The sequence below is a fragment of the Heloderma suspectum genome, chromosome 9, assembly GCF_057233095.1.
Source record: "Heloderma suspectum isolate Gila_16-S chromosome 9, 16-S_ref, whole genome shotgun sequence".
Taxonomy (NCBI): Eukaryota; Metazoa; Chordata; class Lepidosauria; order Squamata; family Helodermatidae; genus Heloderma; species Heloderma suspectum.
Window position 1 is genome coordinate 47251201 of NC_139466.1, and position 17896 is coordinate 47269096.

Genomic DNA, 17896 nt, shown 5'->3' on the forward strand with positions numbered 1-17896 from the left:
TAGCACTTCAACCACCTCCTTGAATGATGTTGAAAAACAGAGAGAGCTGGGAGTCAACCGCATATTAAAAACATGAGAAAAGCCCTGCTGGATCAAACCAAGGGTCCATCTAGTCCAGCATTTTGTTCACACAGTGGGTAAACTGCTGCCAATGGGAAATGCATAGGTACAACAGCACCCTTCCACCCATGCTCCCCGTCAACTGGTGTTACTGCTGTTATATCTTACTGCCTGTGATACTGCAGGAAGCATATAGCCATCAGGACTAGTAGGCATTGGTAACCTTATCCTCCTCCATGAATCTGTCCAATCCCCTTTTAAAGCCATCGAAATTGGTGGCCGTCACTCCATCTTGTGGAAGTGGATTCCATAGTTTAACTATATTGATGACACCTTCCTCCAAATGCTCAGACGACGTCTCCCAGATGACAGAAGAGAACCCCGTGGGACACAGGCCAAGGAGATTAACAGGAATCTCCCGGCACCAACAACTGCAACCTTCCCTCCTGAAAGGTGCCTCCAAGTATCATCCCAGCCAGACAGCTCAGAAGGATCACAGAGTTGATGGCATGAAAGCCACTCAGAGGCCCAGCAGACCCAAAAGAATGCACTGTCCAGTTCGTGATGTGGGTCATCTATCAAGAGTGAACAACGCTCTATTTTATATTTATCTATTTTGTTTATTTACTTACAATATCTATATACCACTCCACATCAGAAGATTTTGGAGTGATGAACAACAAAGGTAAAAGAATAAAACACCAGGTTAAAACAGTGAAAACATTATTTAAAATGACAAATTCCAATAAGATTGAATTTAATAACCTGCAGAGGGTCACTCAAGGAAGGCATCTTGAAATAACGATGTCTTCAGGAGGTGCTGGAAGGAACACAACACTGGTGCCTCCAAAGGCATGGAATTGCACAGGAAGGGGGCCACCACACTGAAGGCTCTTTTCCTGGTGGACTCCAACCAGGCCATGGGTCCATGTGGAACCACCAGGAACATGCCCTCTGATGACCTCAGTGACCAGGCAGGTAGGTAAGGGAGGAGGTGCTCTCTCAGGTATCATGGTCCCAAGTTGTTTAGGGCTTTGTACACTAGTACTAATACCTTAACCCTGGCCCAGTAGCGAATAGACAGCCAGTGCAGTTCCCTCAGCAAAGGAGCTTAACACTGAAAAGGGGCAGCTCCCGACAACAGCTGAGCTGCTGCATTCTGCACTCGCTCCAGCTTCTGGACCAGCCTTAAGGGCAGCCCCACATAAAGCACATTGCAGTAATCCAGTCTTGAGGTTACTAATGCCTGTACCACCGTGGTCAAGCTATCCCTGTCCAGGAGAGGCTGTAGCTGGCGAACCAGCCAAAGCTGCTAAAAGCCTCCAGCAACAATGATGGATCTAGGAGTACCCCCAGACTACGGACCTGATCTTTCAGAGGGAGTGCAACCCCATCCAGAACAGGCAATGAGCCTATCTCCCGGACCTGGGAACCACTCACCCACACGGCTTCTGTCTTGCCAAGATTCAGCTTCAGTTTATTGGCCTTCATCCAGCCCATTACTGAGTCTAGGCACTGATTCAGTACTTGCACAGCCTCTCCTGAATCAGATGCCACAGGGAGATAGAGCTGCATGTCATCAGCATACATTTTGGCATTTAGCTCAAAATCCCCCAATGACGGCTCTCAGCGGCTCCATATAGATGTTAAACAACACTGGGGACAAGATGGTACTCTCCGGGACACCATAGCTCAACTGCTAAGGTGCCAAGGAAAAGCCACCCAATGTTACTCTCTGAAATCGGCCCAGTGGGTAAGACCAGAACCACTGTAGCACAGTGCCTCCAAATACCCATCCCATAGAGTCGATCCAGGAGGATACCATGGTCGATGGTACCAAAAGCCAATGAGAGACTGAGCAGAATTTACAGGGGTGCACTCCCCTGGCACTCTCTCGATAAAGGTCACCCATCCAGGTGACCAAGGCTGATTCAGTCCTGTAATCAAATGGAAACCCAGACTGGAGTGGGTCGAGATAATCAGCATCCTCCAAGAGTGCCTGCAGTTGTTCTGCCACAACCCTCTCAAGTACCTTCCCTAGAAAAGGGGTATTTGCCACTGGACGGTAGTTGTCTAATACCATTGGGTCCAGAATGGGCTTCTTCAGGAGTGGCCACACTGCTGCCTCCTTAAGGACAGCAGGGACCACCCCTTCCCGTAGGGAAGCATTTATCACTCCCTGGACCCACCCAGTCATACCCCCTCCGCTAGCTTTTATTAGCCAGGAGGGACAGGGATCAAGAGTGCACACGGTCGGTCGCATTAGTGCAAGCATCTTGTCCACATCATCAGGCTGTAACAACTGGAACTGATCCCACAAAAATCGGGCAGATGGTGGCATCAGACACCTCGACTGGTATTGCACTAACAACAGCATCAAGGTCGTTGCAGAGACAAGCAATTTTGTCCTCAAAGTGCGATGCAAAGAGGTCACAGCAGGTCCTCAAGGAGGCCAGGACCCCATTTACTGGGGAAGGTGTTAGCCCCCAGACCACCCGGAGGAGCTCCACTGCATGGCTACTTGAGGACGAAGTGGAGGCAGCAAAATAAGCCTTCTTTGCTGCCCACACTGCCACATAATAGGCACGATTATGTGCTCTAGAGTGTGCTCGGTTGTCTTCGCTTCGAGTCTTATGCTGTTTGCGCTCTAGCCGACGTCCAGCCTGTTTCATTGACTGCAGCTCCCCAATATACCAAGGGGCAGAGCGGACTCTACAGTGCTGGAGAAGGCACTCAGGTGCAATCAAGTTGATGGCCCTCCACATCTCACTGTTCCACCGCGAGGCTAGGGCCTCAGCTGGATCACCGGCTTTTACCACTTTATAGCCATGCTTGAAACCATGTTGAATTTTATCCAAGTCATCCAAGAAATCCTGGAATTGAGATACCACAAGGACCTAGTGCAGCCTCCCCCCGAACCCAATCAAGTGCCTTCCAAATATTTTGGACAACAACTCCCAGCATTCCTGATAATTGGTCATGTTAGCTTGGGCTAATGGGATGTGAAGTCCAAAACATCTGGAGGGCACCAAGTTGGGGAAGGCTGACCTAGAGAGTATAAGAAATCCTGTTCCCTCAACTAGAATAACCAGCTTGATGTTGTGGTGTCTGCACAGATAACCCTCACTAATAAGTTTAGTCCAACAACATGAGCTTTGAGCAAGTTGCCTTCAGAACCATGGCAGAAATGGAATTTAAAAACAAATAGTAAAAGCAACCTTGAGTTCTTGTTAAAGAAAAACACACTCATGTCGTGCGTTAGTCAGGTTCAGCTAGGAGATTTTAAAAAAATAGTTTAGACTCTTTGGAAATCGTAATGGCTGGCAAGGATTCAGCAGAACCCTTAGAGTTTAAGACTGTGCCGATTCCAAAATTTATTTCCTGGATTACTTCCAGAAAGCCCAAAGGCTAAAAAGGAGAGCCAAGAACCATATGAACTTTTATGCATTTCGTACCTTACTATGTTCTACCTCTAGAGCACATTTTGTTGGAAGAATTGCCTTGCATTCTGCAAACAAATAAAGATCATGTTAATCTTGCAAGGCAGGCCAGTAGCATTCCATTTCAGTCACTTCTCGAAAGACTGAAGCAGCAAAGATTTACTGGTTTGTTTCAAGTCACTGAGAACTGAGGCAAAGGGACTGTGTCTCTCAACTAACTAGAACTGGCTGAGACATTTCCAATGTTTTTGCCATTATTACTGTCAATAAATGATCACCATGTATTTAGTTCCATGTACCCTACTCCTCCACTGAAAAATTCTCTAACAGGCAATTGAAGTGTTAGGAATCTTTAAGCAATTTGGTTCTAATGTAAGTACTTGTAGAGACAACGGATGTTAGATGTACCATATATGCACCTACATGTTGAAAAGGATTGAAAATAAAACAACCAGTATTGTAATGCCATTATATCAATCTATAGTGCATCCATATTTGAACTACATTGTACAGATGTATTATCTGGGTTCTATTTATTGTGTGGCCGCGGTGGCTTAGTGGTTAAGACGCTGAACTGCAGACCGGAAGGCCGGCAGGACAGCAGTTCGAGACCCGAGTGCCGCGTGATGGAGTGAGCTCCCGTCTTCAGTCCCAGCTTCTGCCAACCTAGCAGTTCGAAAGCAAGACATTGCAAGTAGATAAATAGGTACCGCCTCGGCGGGAAAGGTAACAGTGTTCCGTGCACCTCGGTGTTCAGTCATGCCAGCCACATGACCACAGAAGCGTCTTCGGACAGCGCTGGCTCTTCGGCTTAGAAATGGGGATGAGCACCGCACCCTAGAGTCGGACACGACTGGTTGGGGACACCTTTACCTTTACTTATTTATTGTGTAAGCCCGTTCAAGTATGCTTTGTCATAGAAAGATATAAATAGCTATGCTGAGTGGTATTGAAAAAGAAAAGACTAAAGCAGTGTATGACAAAAATTTCAAATACAAAAATAAAAGGTAGTTCTGTTCTCTCAAAAAGGATATCATTAACCTGGGAAAGATGCAGAAGAGGGCACCTAAAATGATGAAGAGGCTAGAGCACCATTCCCATGAGGACAGGCTAAAGCATCTGGGGCTGAAGTTTGGAGAAGGAAAGCAGGGGGCCAGCATCAACCCTGTTGCGAAGCCAGTTCCACAGGCCTTTGCCTCTCCCGCAACTGCCATTCAGCAGCCATCTGTCAGGCTGCAGGAGGAGGAACACAACCAAAAGATGTTCTCACACTCACACACACACACGCACGCAAGAGGAAACATCATCATCATCATCATAGAATAAGGAGGAGAATGGAGTAGAACAAATATCCATGATTCATCAATTATGAGGAAACTTCTATGGCAAGCCCAGAAACAAATAGAACACAGACGATGTCGGTAGATGTCAGATTTGCAGAGTCAACTTTTGTCTTTGACTAGAATCCCAAAGTCCACCAAGAGGAGCTGGGTGAAAATGGTGGCTCGTGTGGAGGGAATGAATTACTTACCGCACCCCACGAGCCACAGACTGGGATGACCTGCATTCATAAACGCAATTCAGTGTCCTAATTACTACAGATCAGGGATTCTAATCAGCCTAGTTTAATAAAAAGTCTGCTAATTGTTCTCCAATTCTTGAACAAGTAGAAGCCAGAAACCTGTGTTGATCTACTGCAAAATCATCCCACATTCTACCAGTAGATCCAGATCTATCTCAGGAACAGAGAAAGCAGCCTCACACAGAGTCAGACCCTTGGTCCATCTAGCCCAGTATTGTCGACACTGACAATACTCTTGACTCCGAGCAGTGGCTCTCCAGGGTTTCAGGCAAGATCCCTTCCTAGCCCTACTTGGAGATGCCAGGGATTGAACCAGAGACCTTCTGCATCCAAAGAAACTGCTCTGCCACTGAGCTACAGTTCCTCCCTCACCTTTTGCCCTGGCTAGAGTAAAGAATTGTCTGCCAGCAAATGCTTTATGTGTACATCCACACAGGCATTGTGCAAAACAGAATTCAGCTTACATCTTGCCTTGTTTCTCCCCTCAAGTGTCTAGAGAAAGTGTTAAAACTGCCCAGACAGCATCAGTTCAGGATCTCAGAAGCCACAAGGATCTTTAGAAAACCTGATTGTGGGGGCAACGGGGGCGAAGAGACTGCGTGAACTGGTCTCAGTTGATCTGAGTCAGCACTTCTGGGGGGGGGGGATGTAAAGCGCCTCTGCTGCAGCCTGTCTTCCTACGACACTGTTTTGTGGCATGTTTCCACCGCTCCCCTTCCCACACTCAAGAAGCCTCCTTGCCCCAACATACTGGCGGGTTCAGTTGTACTGTCACATTGTTCTTGTGGCACCATATTAGAATGAGAAGTTCTGATTCCAGTGTGATGGAATGACTTGTTATATGGTGCATGAGCAAAGTGGCTGTATAGGTGGAGCTCTTTGTTCTTCTGGTGCTATCGTACTTTTCTTCCACTGTCTATTGTCTGCTCTGTCCCGCAGAAGGTTATTACTTTTACAGGTGATTTCCCACAGTGTGTGTGTGTGTGTGCGCGCGCAGAGAATACAGAGAGGGCTATACCTTGTGCATTTGCCAGAATTTCCAGCATTGATTTGTCTACCATGCTTCGGCATGATACCACCATGTTTCAGTGTGGTATTATTGTGGTGGAACCAGATATTTATCAGTATTTCAAGAGGTCTTCATTTAACAGGGCTATGTGATAGTCAGGCAAGCAAACCTGCCAATGGAGTGGAGGAAACCACAAAGCCCATGCTGAAGAGGCTAACCAACCCACAAGCATAAACACAGGATGCGCTGTTAATTATTTACATTGGATAGGAAGTTCTTAAGAGTCTTATCCAAACCAATGGTAAGCATATTTTAAGTTAATATGATTAAGTGGTTTGTGGATTATGATGCAAGCATATAATATTCTTACGTTCCAGAAGCAAAAGGATAAAATACAGTATATCCAATGTACCACTGAGATTGATGGGTTTTTATTTTGCCATTTTCCACTATTTGCTTCTAGCAGCTTATGGATTGTTGCCAAGTTTTGCAAACAGTACCAACAGGCTTAGTAGCATATATCATATCTATTAAACTGTTATTTTAATAGACCTGACAGTAAATAGCTCTTTCACGCAAAGCACCTCATGCATCTTCTACAAGCTTTCTACAGCATCACTTCCCATTGCTCAGTCATGTTCAGCATGTCCAGTGAAGTGAAGGTTTGTGTTCATATTCCATTCAATTAAAAACTTCCTTCAGGTACCATTAAGGATGGCATTCAAGAAACCATTTGCCTTTGAATACCTCCTTAAGGCTTGATCTTTTCCTATCAAGTGGCATGTTTGTATGTCTGGAGAGCTCACATAGGCTTGAGCTTTTCAAAAGGCTGAATGTTAAATAGGTTTAACATTATATACACACACATGCCCTGTATCACTAATGTTGGGATACAAGAACCAAAATATACTGACAACCAGTAAGTCCTTTCATTTTGAAAGGGTCCAAAATACCTGGGACACAAATTTTCTTGGCTCCCTGCCAGGGCCAGCATAGAGCATGTCAAATCTAGATAGGTAGAATGATATATTTGTATACTTCCAAATCAAGACTGGATAAACTAACCCCAATCTTACTCTCAGGGTGCATTCAACTTAAACCAAGGGAGGTTTCTGTCCAGAAATTCTCCACCGGGGGCTGGGGGAGGACATCTTAGAATGGGGAGGGTGCCCACTCACAGATAAGCTAGCATGTTGTTGTTCAGTCGTGTCCGACTCTTCGTGACCCCATGGACCATAGCACGCCAGGCGTTCCTGTCCTCCGCTCTCTCCCGGAGCGTGCTCAAGTCCATATTCATTGCTTCGGTGATGCTATCTAGCCATCTCATCCTCTGCCATCCCCTTCTGCTTTTGCCTTCAATTTTCTCAGCATCAGGGTCTTTTGTTTTTATGATCTTTGTTTTTTAATGTTGAGTTTCAAACCAGCTTTTGCACTCTCCACTTTCACCCTCAACAAGAGGCTCTTTAGATCCTCTTCACTTTCTGCCATGTGGGTGGCCTCCAGGTGTCCCAACCAGTTTTTCTGGTCAGGAGGACTGTGCAGATCCCTGTGCAAAACAGTGATTCTGACCAGGCTCCTGCTTTGGGCCCGCCCTCCGCACAGTCCCTGCCCATCTCCAGCCAACCCAGATGTGGCCAGAAAGGTTGCGCGTGCATGCATGATTTCTCCCAAGGTGTGTGGGTGTTCATTCTACATACATGTACATATAAAAGGAAAAGTTTGCATAATTAAACAGCATTAAGAAATCAAGATATGCCAATGTGGTGATGTGGTCAAGAGCGTTGGCCTGGAAAGACCCAGGTTCAGAGGAATGTGAGAGATCAACATACTGATATTTACCAAAACCTGGCTTAACCGAAGTTGGGCACCTTTATAAACAAAACCCCTCAAGTCTCAAATAAAAACATTAAAAAGAGGAAGTAGTGACTCCGAGGGCAGAAAAGAGGAAAATATAAGAGCTAAACAGTTGCTAATTTCTTTGAAAGGATGTGTCATCTTGTGGTTAAGACTGGAGAAACATAGACAGAGTGCAATTCTCTTGGTGTAAAAAATGTGGATGTTTTTCAGTGGACAAAGTCAGTAGGAGAAAGTAACAGACAAGTGACATAAAGGGGAAGTATGAATAAATATGAAAAGGTGGGATTAAAAGAATACAGTAATCTATTACATAGTACAGTAAGCAATTACATCATATATTCATGTTCAGGTACAAAACTGTAAAAGAAAAGGGAAGATACTGGCCACCGTTGCTCCTGACAGGAGGTAACATCTGCTAGCAGAAAGCTGTATTGGTAATGAGAGCCAGCATGGTGTAGTGGCTAGAGTGCTGGACTGGGAGTCGGGAGATCCGGGTTCTAGTCCCCACTCGGCCATGGAAGCTCACTGGGTGACTTTGGGCCAGTCACATACTCTCAGCCCAACCCACCTCACAGGGTTGTTGTTGTGAGGATAAAATGGAGAGGAGGAGGATTATGTACGCCACCTTGAGTTCCTTGGAGGAAAAAAGGCGGGATAGAAATGTAATAAATAAAATAAATAAATAATAAATAATATATGCGATCTGTTTTGTCATGTTTTCCTTCCTGTTTTAAACTTTGTCAACAAGTACCAAGGTACCATTTTCTTTCTATACTTTCCCTAAATATATTTGCTTTTTGTTAATAAATATTTTAAATTTATAAAGTAACTGTGCTGCCTATTTGACTCTTTGCGTCTTAACGACAAGATAAATCACAGGTCTGAACCCAAGCCAGATACAGACAGGAAGAAAGGGCCTTGTCACTAGTAAGCAGGGGCCTGGTTATTTAGATTTATCATTCTCACGTTTTTCCTTTACGGGAGGAGGATCACGTATGTGGCCTTGGGCACCTTAGAGGAAAAGGTAGGATATAAATGTAACAAACAAAATAAAATATCTTAACACATAAAATCTCAAGGATTGCAGCTTGAGATCGACGGGCATATGGTCAAGGAACACCTAATTACTTTGGGTGAGTTCAAATCTCCAGGGCCAGATGAACTGCATCCTAGAGTAATAAAGGAACTGGCAGAAGAACTCTCAGAACCGCTGTCTCTTCTCTTTGAGAAATCATGGAGGACCGGGGAAGTGCCAGATGACTGGAGGAGGGCTAACGTTGTCCCTATCTTCAAAAAGGGTAAAAAGGAAGAACCTGGGAACTACAGACCAGTCAGTCTGACACCAATCCCTGGGAAAATTCTGGAGCAGATCATAAAGCAATCCATCTGGAAGCACCTTGACAACAATGCCGTGATTGCTCGAAGCCAACATGGATTTGTCAAAAACAAGTCCTGCCAGACAAATCTGAACTCATTTTTTGATCAAGTAACCTCCCTTGTAGACCGTGGGAATGCTGTAGACATCATATACCTCGACTTCAGCAAAGCTTTCGACAAAGTGCCCCATGATCTCCTGATAAGCAAACTAGCTCAAAGTGGGCTAGATGAAACAACGATCCGGTGGATCCACAGTTGGCTACAGAATCGGACTCAGAGAGTGCTTATCAATGGGACCTTCTCGGACTGGGGAGAGGTGGCGAGTGGGGTGCCACAGGGCTCAGTCCTGGGCCCAGTGCTCTTCAACATTTTTGTTGATGACTTGGAGGAGGAGGTGCAGGGAATGCTGATCAAATTTGCAGAGGACACAACATTGGGCAGGATAGCAAATACTTTGGAAGACAGAAACAAAATTCAAAGTGATCTGGATAGACTGGAGTGCTGGGCAGAAAACAACAGAATGACATTTAATAGGGACAAATGCCAAGTTCTGCACCTAGGAAAAAAGAAACCAAATGCACAGTTACAAGATGGAGGATACGTCGCTCAACCACACTACAAGCGAGAAGGATCTTGGAATTGTTGTCGATCACAAGCTGAATATCAGCCAACCATGTGATGTGGCTGCAAAAAAGGCAAATGCTCTTTGGGCTGCATTCATAGAAGCATCGCTTCCAAATCCCGGGAAGTACTAGTTCCCCTCTACTCAGCACTGGTTAGGCCTCATCTGGAGTACTGTGTCCAGTTCTGGGCACCACACTTTGGGAGGGATGCAGACAAACTGGAGAGGGTTCAGGGGAGGGAAACGAGATGATCAGGGGACTGGAAACAAAGCCCTATGAAGAGAGACTGAAAGAACTGGGCATGTTTAGCCTTGAGAAGAGAAGACTGAGGGGAGATATGATAGCACTCTTCAAGTACTTGAAAGGTCGTCACAGAGAAGAAGGCCAGGATCTCTTCTTGATCATCCCAGAGTGCAGGACACGGAATCATGGGCTCAAGTTACAGGAAGCCAGATTCCGGCTGAACATCAGGAAAAACTTCCTGACTGTAAGAGCAATACGACAATGGAACCAATGACCTGGGGAGGTGGTGGGCTCTCCCACACTGTAGGCCTTCAAGACGAGGCTGGCCAGCCATTTGTCAGGGATGCTCTAACTTGGATTCCTGCATTGAGCAGGGGGTTGGACTCGGTGGCCTTGTAGGCCCCTTCCAACCCTACTATTCTATGATTCTATGAAAATTAATTGTAATTAATGCTGTGACATAGCCAATCATGCAGATTTGGACATATTTTGTTAAACATATGTAATTTTGGTTCAACAAACTTCAAAAATCGGAATTTTTTCATTCAATAAACATTGTGCTGAACAAGATTTTTTCGGATTATCAGACTTCATGGCTGGAGCATTCTCCATCACTGGAGCAGAACACACGGAAGGCTGGCCTTCTGTTGCCATGCTTTTGACATCGTTTCATGCAGCCAGAAGATACCAGCTCTTAGCCAGTCTGAGCCACTAATTTGGACGGCTTTGGGGGATTAGACAAATTCATGGAGAACAAGTCTTATCAATGGCTGCTAGCCCTGTGCGTGTGCACAGCAGCTGCTGGGAACCCAATGAGAGGGTGCTGTGTGTTTGTGTCCTGCTTGTGGGTTTCCCAGAGGCAGCTGGTCGGCCACTGTGTGAACAGAATGCTGGATGAAATGGACCCCGGGCCTTAATTCATTATATTTTACATTCATCTAGCTCAGCCAGTACAATACGGCAACAAGTCTCTGCTAACCAATTCAATCGCAGGTGTAGCAGATGGATGCATGAAACTGCCCCTCATAAACCATCAGACTATCGGATGGCATCAGTCTACCACTGCCTACTCTGAATAGCAGCAGGTCTCTAAGCCCTCAGGCAGGGCCCTGATCCACTGGAAGTGCCTGGCCATAGGCCTGGGCCTTTATCTTGTGCTCTGCAAGATGTTCTCTGGGCCTTCCACAAGAAGGCTGCATCTCCTTTGGCATTCTTGTCAGCTTAGAGACTTAGGCAGGAAGGCCTACTATAACAGGAATTCACAGGAAAGAGAGCAATGCAAATACGCTACACAAGACTCCACTCATGTCAAGATGTTGCAATTTCTCTTGGCTTGTGTTCTGAGTGTTCCTCATTATGAGTCTGGCCCGTGTAAACAAAAATTGCTTTAGAAAAGCCACATTTATATCCTATCCAAGGCGTTTATTTGGTCTCAACTCCACCCTTCTTCCTACCCCAGTCACAAGCCAGCTCCCAGTCAAAAAGCCCATATGCTGCCCCTGTTCTTGGTCAAAGTCAAACTCCCTGGCAATTCTCCCCACCAGTCACAGAACAACCCATTTTGCAAAATGTGTGTTTATGAGGCAGAGACTGGCTACAAGTCAGCGGCATGAGAAAGCTGCCCAAATATGTGCAACATTTTCATGACTAGTAGTTTGGATTTTTCCAATTTTCACTAGTCACTAGCTGCCTGCGATATCCTCCAAAATCCTGGACCTGACTTTTGAAAACAACACTTATCAGGTCAAGCAAAGCCTCACTTGGTCCAAGTAATCTAATTCTGCATAGCACATCTGGAATAGCTTCTAGCATGTCACCTTGTCATTTAAAAGGTTCAAAATATGAGTTGCAGCACTTCCAACACTTGCTGGGGCTGCCTGGCTGCGGTCCGTCTCTCACTCTTGGCCCCTGTGCAACACATGCTCCGGGCAAGTCAGACGATGTGCTGCAGCCTGTGGAGTTGCCAGCCACAGTGGTTCCCCTGTGGGGAATCGCAAATGGATCCACAGGAACTGCCAGGGAACATGGTGGTAGGCAGAGGAGCTAGTCCAGGAGCAGGAGCCTGGCGGCCAGAGAGAGACAGAGTGACCGTGAGGCAGCCAAGAGGGAGTGATGGTTTCTCCACCCTTCTGTCATGGGAGAAAGGAGCACACGGACCACAGCACAGCTCAGGAAAGAGGAAGCCCCACCAGATAAAGGTTCAGGCACATGGGGAAGAAAGAGGAGTGTTTCTGCCTGCACCAGCGCTTCTGTGCTGATAGCATGGGTCACTGTTGTTTTTCAAGTTGCAGCAAGCACGCTGCAAATCATTCTGTCATCTACAGATGACCATGACCGACATCTCAAGGTTGGTGTTGTTTTTTAATCTCACTGCAGCTGGCGAGTTCCACAGCTAGTAACCAGGGTACTCCTACGCCACCAAGTTCTACATCTGCCCAACATGGTGCCCTCAGACACTGCCCTTGGTGCCTGGGTCACCAGGAATTCATTTCTAAAATGTGTTTTACACAGGGAGATCAGGCATGTTGCAAAGCGGAACACCAGCCTCCCCAAATGCCTCTGGGTCCCAAGTGGGCCCCAGAGGATTCTCAGGAAATGAAAAAGGGGGGGAGTGCTGGCATTTTGTAGTGCACTCTGCTGCCCAGGAAAAATATTGGAAGAAAATAGTAAAAGGGGCCCTGCTGCCACCTGAGAAGCTGGGGAGGGTGGTGGGAGACAAGAAGGGAGGGACGTGTATGTGTTGGATGAATGGGGAGCATGCGTGTGTGAGAGACACACACGCAGAAATTGGGCGGGTCGCCCTACGAGAGAAGTGCTGGTAGGATTGCAGTGCCTAGCTGCACCATGTCTGAAAGGTAGATCAAATGCAACTTATGGTATTTGCAGAATGCCCTTCGTAAAATCTCACCCCAAAGAATCTACAGTACAATTTTAACGCATGCTAGTAGCTGCAAGGCACAGTTCAGTGGAAGAGCAAGTGCTCTGTGCGCAAAAGGCCCCAGATTCAATTCCCAGCACATCCATGTACATATATTGCCATTTTATGCATCATGCTTTTTAAATTTACCTGTATACCAACCAGGGAAGTTCAGTTACTAGATGGTCTAAGAATGCAAATAGATAAATATGCCAACTGAAGTTAACACTTTATGCTATTCCAAGAAGACTTGTGCCATAATAAATTTGTTAGCTGTTAAGGTGCTACAGGACTGTTTTGTTTTTGCCCAATGTCAGGTGAGTTTAGGACTCTCCTTTTTTGTACTTCTCTCAATTGTGCCCATCTGCAGGTTGTTGTAGGCAATAATTCAACAGGTGCACCTTTCTCCCAGTATGGAGATTGTGACAGAAAAAAGGCTGGACCTGTTCATTTTCTACTTGCAGAGTCCTCTCTCAGGAAGAAGGTCACTCATCTCTCCCGTAATAATTTTGTTTCAGGGAAAGTTCAACTGTAGAAGACTAAATGACTTCTTTGAACAAAAAGCAAAAACTTCCCCTGCAAAAATCATGCCAGTGGATGCGCTGATAGGTTCTTTCCACATGGCCAGCAGGGAAGGTGGCCTCAGTCCACACGAGTGGTGAGGAGTTACGTTCACAGAGGACCATCTCTCCCTGCACCCAGATCTCCTCGGCACAGCGGCGGTGGCAAACAAGGGATGGGGAGCCCAGCCGGACCCCGCGCGCCCTCGGACCACGTCCCTCTCCTTGAGATGGCTCCGCTATTTCTCCAGGCCCCAGAGGAGGGAGCGCAGACAGGGCTGGGCTCCAGCGGCGAGGGCGCCCCCCCTCCGGGCGCAAAACAGGCTGCTGACGGAAGCGGGGGCGCGGCCCACGCCTCGGGACCCAGACACGGACGGCGCCTTCCTCGGGGGCCGGGCCGGGCCGGGCAGAGCTGAGGCGAGGGCAGCCTCCTCACGTTGGTGCCCTGCGGGTGCTTCGGACCTCAACTCCCGCCAGCCCCAGCCAATGGTTGGGCACGCCGGAGTTGCCGTCCGAAACATCGGGAGGGCGCGCGTCGGGCGGAGGCTGGCGCGGAGCCGCAGCTGAGGCCGAACTTCTCCTTCCGCCGCGCGCAGCAGTCGTGGGCTGGGCCTGCGCGGTGCCATCCAGCTGCGCGCGCGGTCTGCTGCTGGCCGCGCCTGCAGCTGCCCTCGCCCTCTGGGCCGAGGGGGCTCACAATCCGGTCGCGCGGGGGGCGAAGGGGGCCGCCGGGGGGCCGCGAGCCGGACGCTGGGGCGACCGCCCCGCCCCGCCCCCGCCGCGAGCCTTGAACCTGCCCGCGCTCAGCGGCGCCGGCGAAGGAGGCCGGGCCGGAGCGGGGAGCCCAGCGAGCAGCCTCCCCGCGGCAGGCGGGAGCGCGAGGCGGCGCTGCCGCAACGCGGCTCCGCGCGAGCGCTGGCCGGGACCGTGGCCAGGACGCGCGCCCGCTGCCGCCTGCCGGCTGCCCCGCCGGCGCTCCTCCGAACGCCGGCCCGGCCCGGAGGAAGCCTCGTGGGCGAAGGTCGCCGCAGCGCCCGCTCCTCGGGCGGGCCCCGCCGGCCCAGGCTCGAGGAGCGCCCGGCCCAGCAGGAGCCCCCGCGCCAGGCTCCGGCGCCTCGCCGCCTTCTCCCCGCCCGCTTCTCACCTGCTGGCGGCGGCGGCTGCTGCCGGGCTCCTCGGCGAGGCGCTGCGGGCGGCCGGGCGGCGCGCCTGGAGGCAGAGGAGGAGCCGCCGCCCGGGCCGGGGGGCTGCCGCGCGCGGGCCAGGCGGGCTCGGGCCCCTCGCGCTCGCGGCGCAGCTCCGCGCGCAGCTCCAGGTAGCAGCCCAGCGTGAGGAGGTGCAGCGCCAGCGAGAGCGCGAAGAAGCCCGCCAGCGCGCGCCACACGCCCGAGCCCCGCCGGCCGCAGGCGCAGCCCCCGCCGCCGCGGTCTCCGTCCGGCGCCCGGGCTCCTCGCGGCTGCGGCGGGGGAGGCGCCCTGCGCTCCGCGCCCATCGCGCCGGCCCAGGGACTACTGCGGCGCCCCCATCCTCCGCCGCCGCCTGCTCCTTCCCCCGCGCCGGCTGGGCTGCGAGCGCCGCGCCTGCTCGTCCCGCTCCTCGCCTCTCCCGCAGCCGCTTGAAGATTCCCCGCGGAGGGGGAGAGAGAGGGACGCCCGGAGGCGGAGCGGCCAGGAGACCCGCCTCTGCCGCGGAGGGCGGGCTCCGGCTCCACTCCGCCCTCCCGGTGCACGTGTGAATGATCTGGATGCGGGACGCAACGAGGCGGGGGACTGGCGGCGGGGGGGCCCCTCGCCTGCGGGCCGCTGGCCCGGCTCAGGAGGGAGGGCGCGCAGGGCGCCGCCGACGCGGGCTTGTCGAGACGCGACCTTCCCCCAGGTAAGAGCCGCGCGACGGCGGGCGGCGGCCCAGGACGGCGCGGGAGGGCCTCCCGGCCGCCGGGCAGCCCGGGGTGGGGATGCTGCCGCCCTGGCCGGCCTGCGTCGAGCGGGGCGCACAAGGTGACCTGCCAGGCCGCGCAGCGCTGTGCGCCTCCAGCGCTCCTTTCCCCGAACCGAAGGGCGCGGCGCGGGGAGCGGGCAGAAAGGCCCAGGGGCGGCCGCGGCTCTCGTTTCCGCAAGGAAGGCCCTGGTGGGTCACCTGGCATCCGAACTCTCGCCTTTACAGCTCGAGGCCGCTTAAGGCAAGTCCGACGTGTTGATAAGGTCTGAAGAATTACTGCACTGGTTTTGCTTTCCGTTAAATATGTGCAAGATTGGATTCTGCAGGTAAAGATACACTTTGCCGGCGGTCGATTGTCAGAATTAAAAGTTCAGAATTGACAAGCATGTATCTTACAAAACATCAATAACTACAGGTTTTTGATGCATGGGTGAATTTGTGGGAGCTTAAAGCCCAACCCCAGTTTGCCCCTAGAACATACCTGCAGGGTTTGGGGAAAGTAAGTTACATGAAGACAGCTTCACTGCAACTCTACATTTTTTCTGTGATTTAAGGTCTTCAGAGCATGTCATATATTATCTCTTTAACCCTACTATGAAGCCTTTAAGGTCAGTGTTCTAAGCACACAACAACCCTGCAATGTAGTCTACTGTTGCTGTTCCCAAATTGGCATGGGGGAGTGACTTACAACAATTGTGTGCAAAGCGCTAGTCCTCCTGCCGCTCTTTGAGAGAGTTCACATATCACAATAGCCTGGTGTTGTGGGTTAATTTACCTGTGGGTGCTGTTGCATTGTGCCAGGTGCCCACAGGCGTGCCATGGTTTGTCATGTTGTGCGAATTCAGGCAGTTGTTTGTGGATTAGATAACCCACAAATAACCCTAAAACAAGCCATGGGTTATTTGTGCATTGTCTAATCCTCAAACAACTCTTACCACCTGGGTTCACATGACACAACAAGCCACATAAAGCCAGGCGCTATGCAATAATGGCGCCCACAGGCACTTGGGACAACACAACAGCCCCCCCAGGTAAGTTAACCCACAGTGGGCTGTTTTGTCATGCAGATACAGTCGATAACAGAGGTTGATGGAGATTCCAAATCCAGGTAGAAAGTAAAGTGGGGAGGTGTCACTAGATTTTTTCCCTCTATTCACATGTTAATCTGAACAAATGTATAGCTGCTGTGAGGTGGTGACTTTAAGATGTGCTGTTTACTGATAAAAGAAATGGTTAGAAACAAATTATCCTTCAGTCAAACATATTTTCATTGTTGCATTTCAGGATCAGAGAAGCAATTGTTGACAAGCTTAGCTTCTTTGCAGATATCCCTTACATGCCGTGATTTCATTCACAAAGTCATGTCACAGGAGACAGAACAGAGCTTCAAATTCAATTGCAAATGCTCCTGATGTTTTGCTTACTGCTTTTCCTTTCAGTATGGATTGGACTGTATACATACTGGGATTAGAGATTCCATACTGTGGAAAAGTCCTCCCATGTCATTTCCAGGAGTTCCATTAGTTGGCAGAATGTTCCCATGTGTAATACCGTTTGCTTGGACACTTCTAGTTCAGCATTTTGAAACTTGTGTGCAATGCTATACAGTGCCATATCATATGCAAGTGCAGAGGTGAGTTGTTTAAGCATTAACTTAATGATGCTTGTTGCATCTTGTGGACTACTATCATACAGTGGGTGAAATCCAGTATCATCTCGGTTACTGACCTCTCATAAGAGCGGCAGAGGAGCCCTTCCAATCTGGTATGTGGAGGCCTTTCTACAATATAATGGAGAAATTGGGTCCTGCAGGTGCATTCCCAGCCTTGTTCAGAGCTCCAGTTGGCTTCCAGTGCTGTTCAGGACATGCAGTGTGTAACGGTGGGGTGGGGGTTCAGGGAAAGGAAGAACAGCCTCTTCCTCCCTCCGCTCCTGAAGGCTTTCCCTTCTGTGCGCCACAGTGCCAGAGCTGCCAGCCCGGATCCTGAGCATATTGTTGTTAGAAAGCGGGTTGGGGGTGGGGAGAACTCTGAGCAGCAGGGAGAGAGAAGTGTCCCTTATCTCGTCCTTCCTCCTGAAAATGCCCTGCACAGAGCAATTCAGGACGTGTTTTACACTCATGCAGCACATCCCCTCCCCTGCCCATGCTAGCCCTCCCCTCTACAGCACTCACTGGGCCAGGGGCTTGAGCAGGGCAATTCCTTCTCTCCCCTTGTGCTCCATTTTCTCTTTTCACCCAACCCTCATAGCCTGTGTTTCAACTGCTGTCAACCCTACACCTATTTCATAG

The 17896-nt window shown here is 49.6% G+C and overlaps 1 protein-coding gene and 1 long non-coding RNA gene across 2 annotated transcripts in view; one reads left to right on the forward strand and one right to left on the reverse strand.

Moving 5' to 3' along the window:
- The window catches only part of EDA (ectodysplasin A), a 170558-nt gene extending 155262 nt beyond the window's left edge, over positions 1-15296 (reverse strand). The window contains exon 1 of the mRNA XM_084814284.1: positions 14813-15296. Within this exon, the coding sequence (XP_084670410.1) occupies positions 14813-15160 (348 nt within the window). The 5' untranslated portion in view covers positions 15161-15296. The remainder of the gene's footprint in view (positions 1-14812) is intronic.
- A 94-nt stretch (positions 15297-15390) lies between these two features.
- LOC146338690 (uncharacterized) overlaps positions 15391-17896 on the forward strand; it is a 76411-nt gene continuing 73905 nt past the window's right edge. Inside the window, exons 1-2 of the long non-coding RNA XR_014784889.1 lie at positions 15391-15543; positions 15832-15932. This is a non-coding gene — a long non-coding RNA (uncharacterized LOC146338690). The remainder of the gene's footprint in view (positions 15544-15831; positions 15933-17896) is intronic.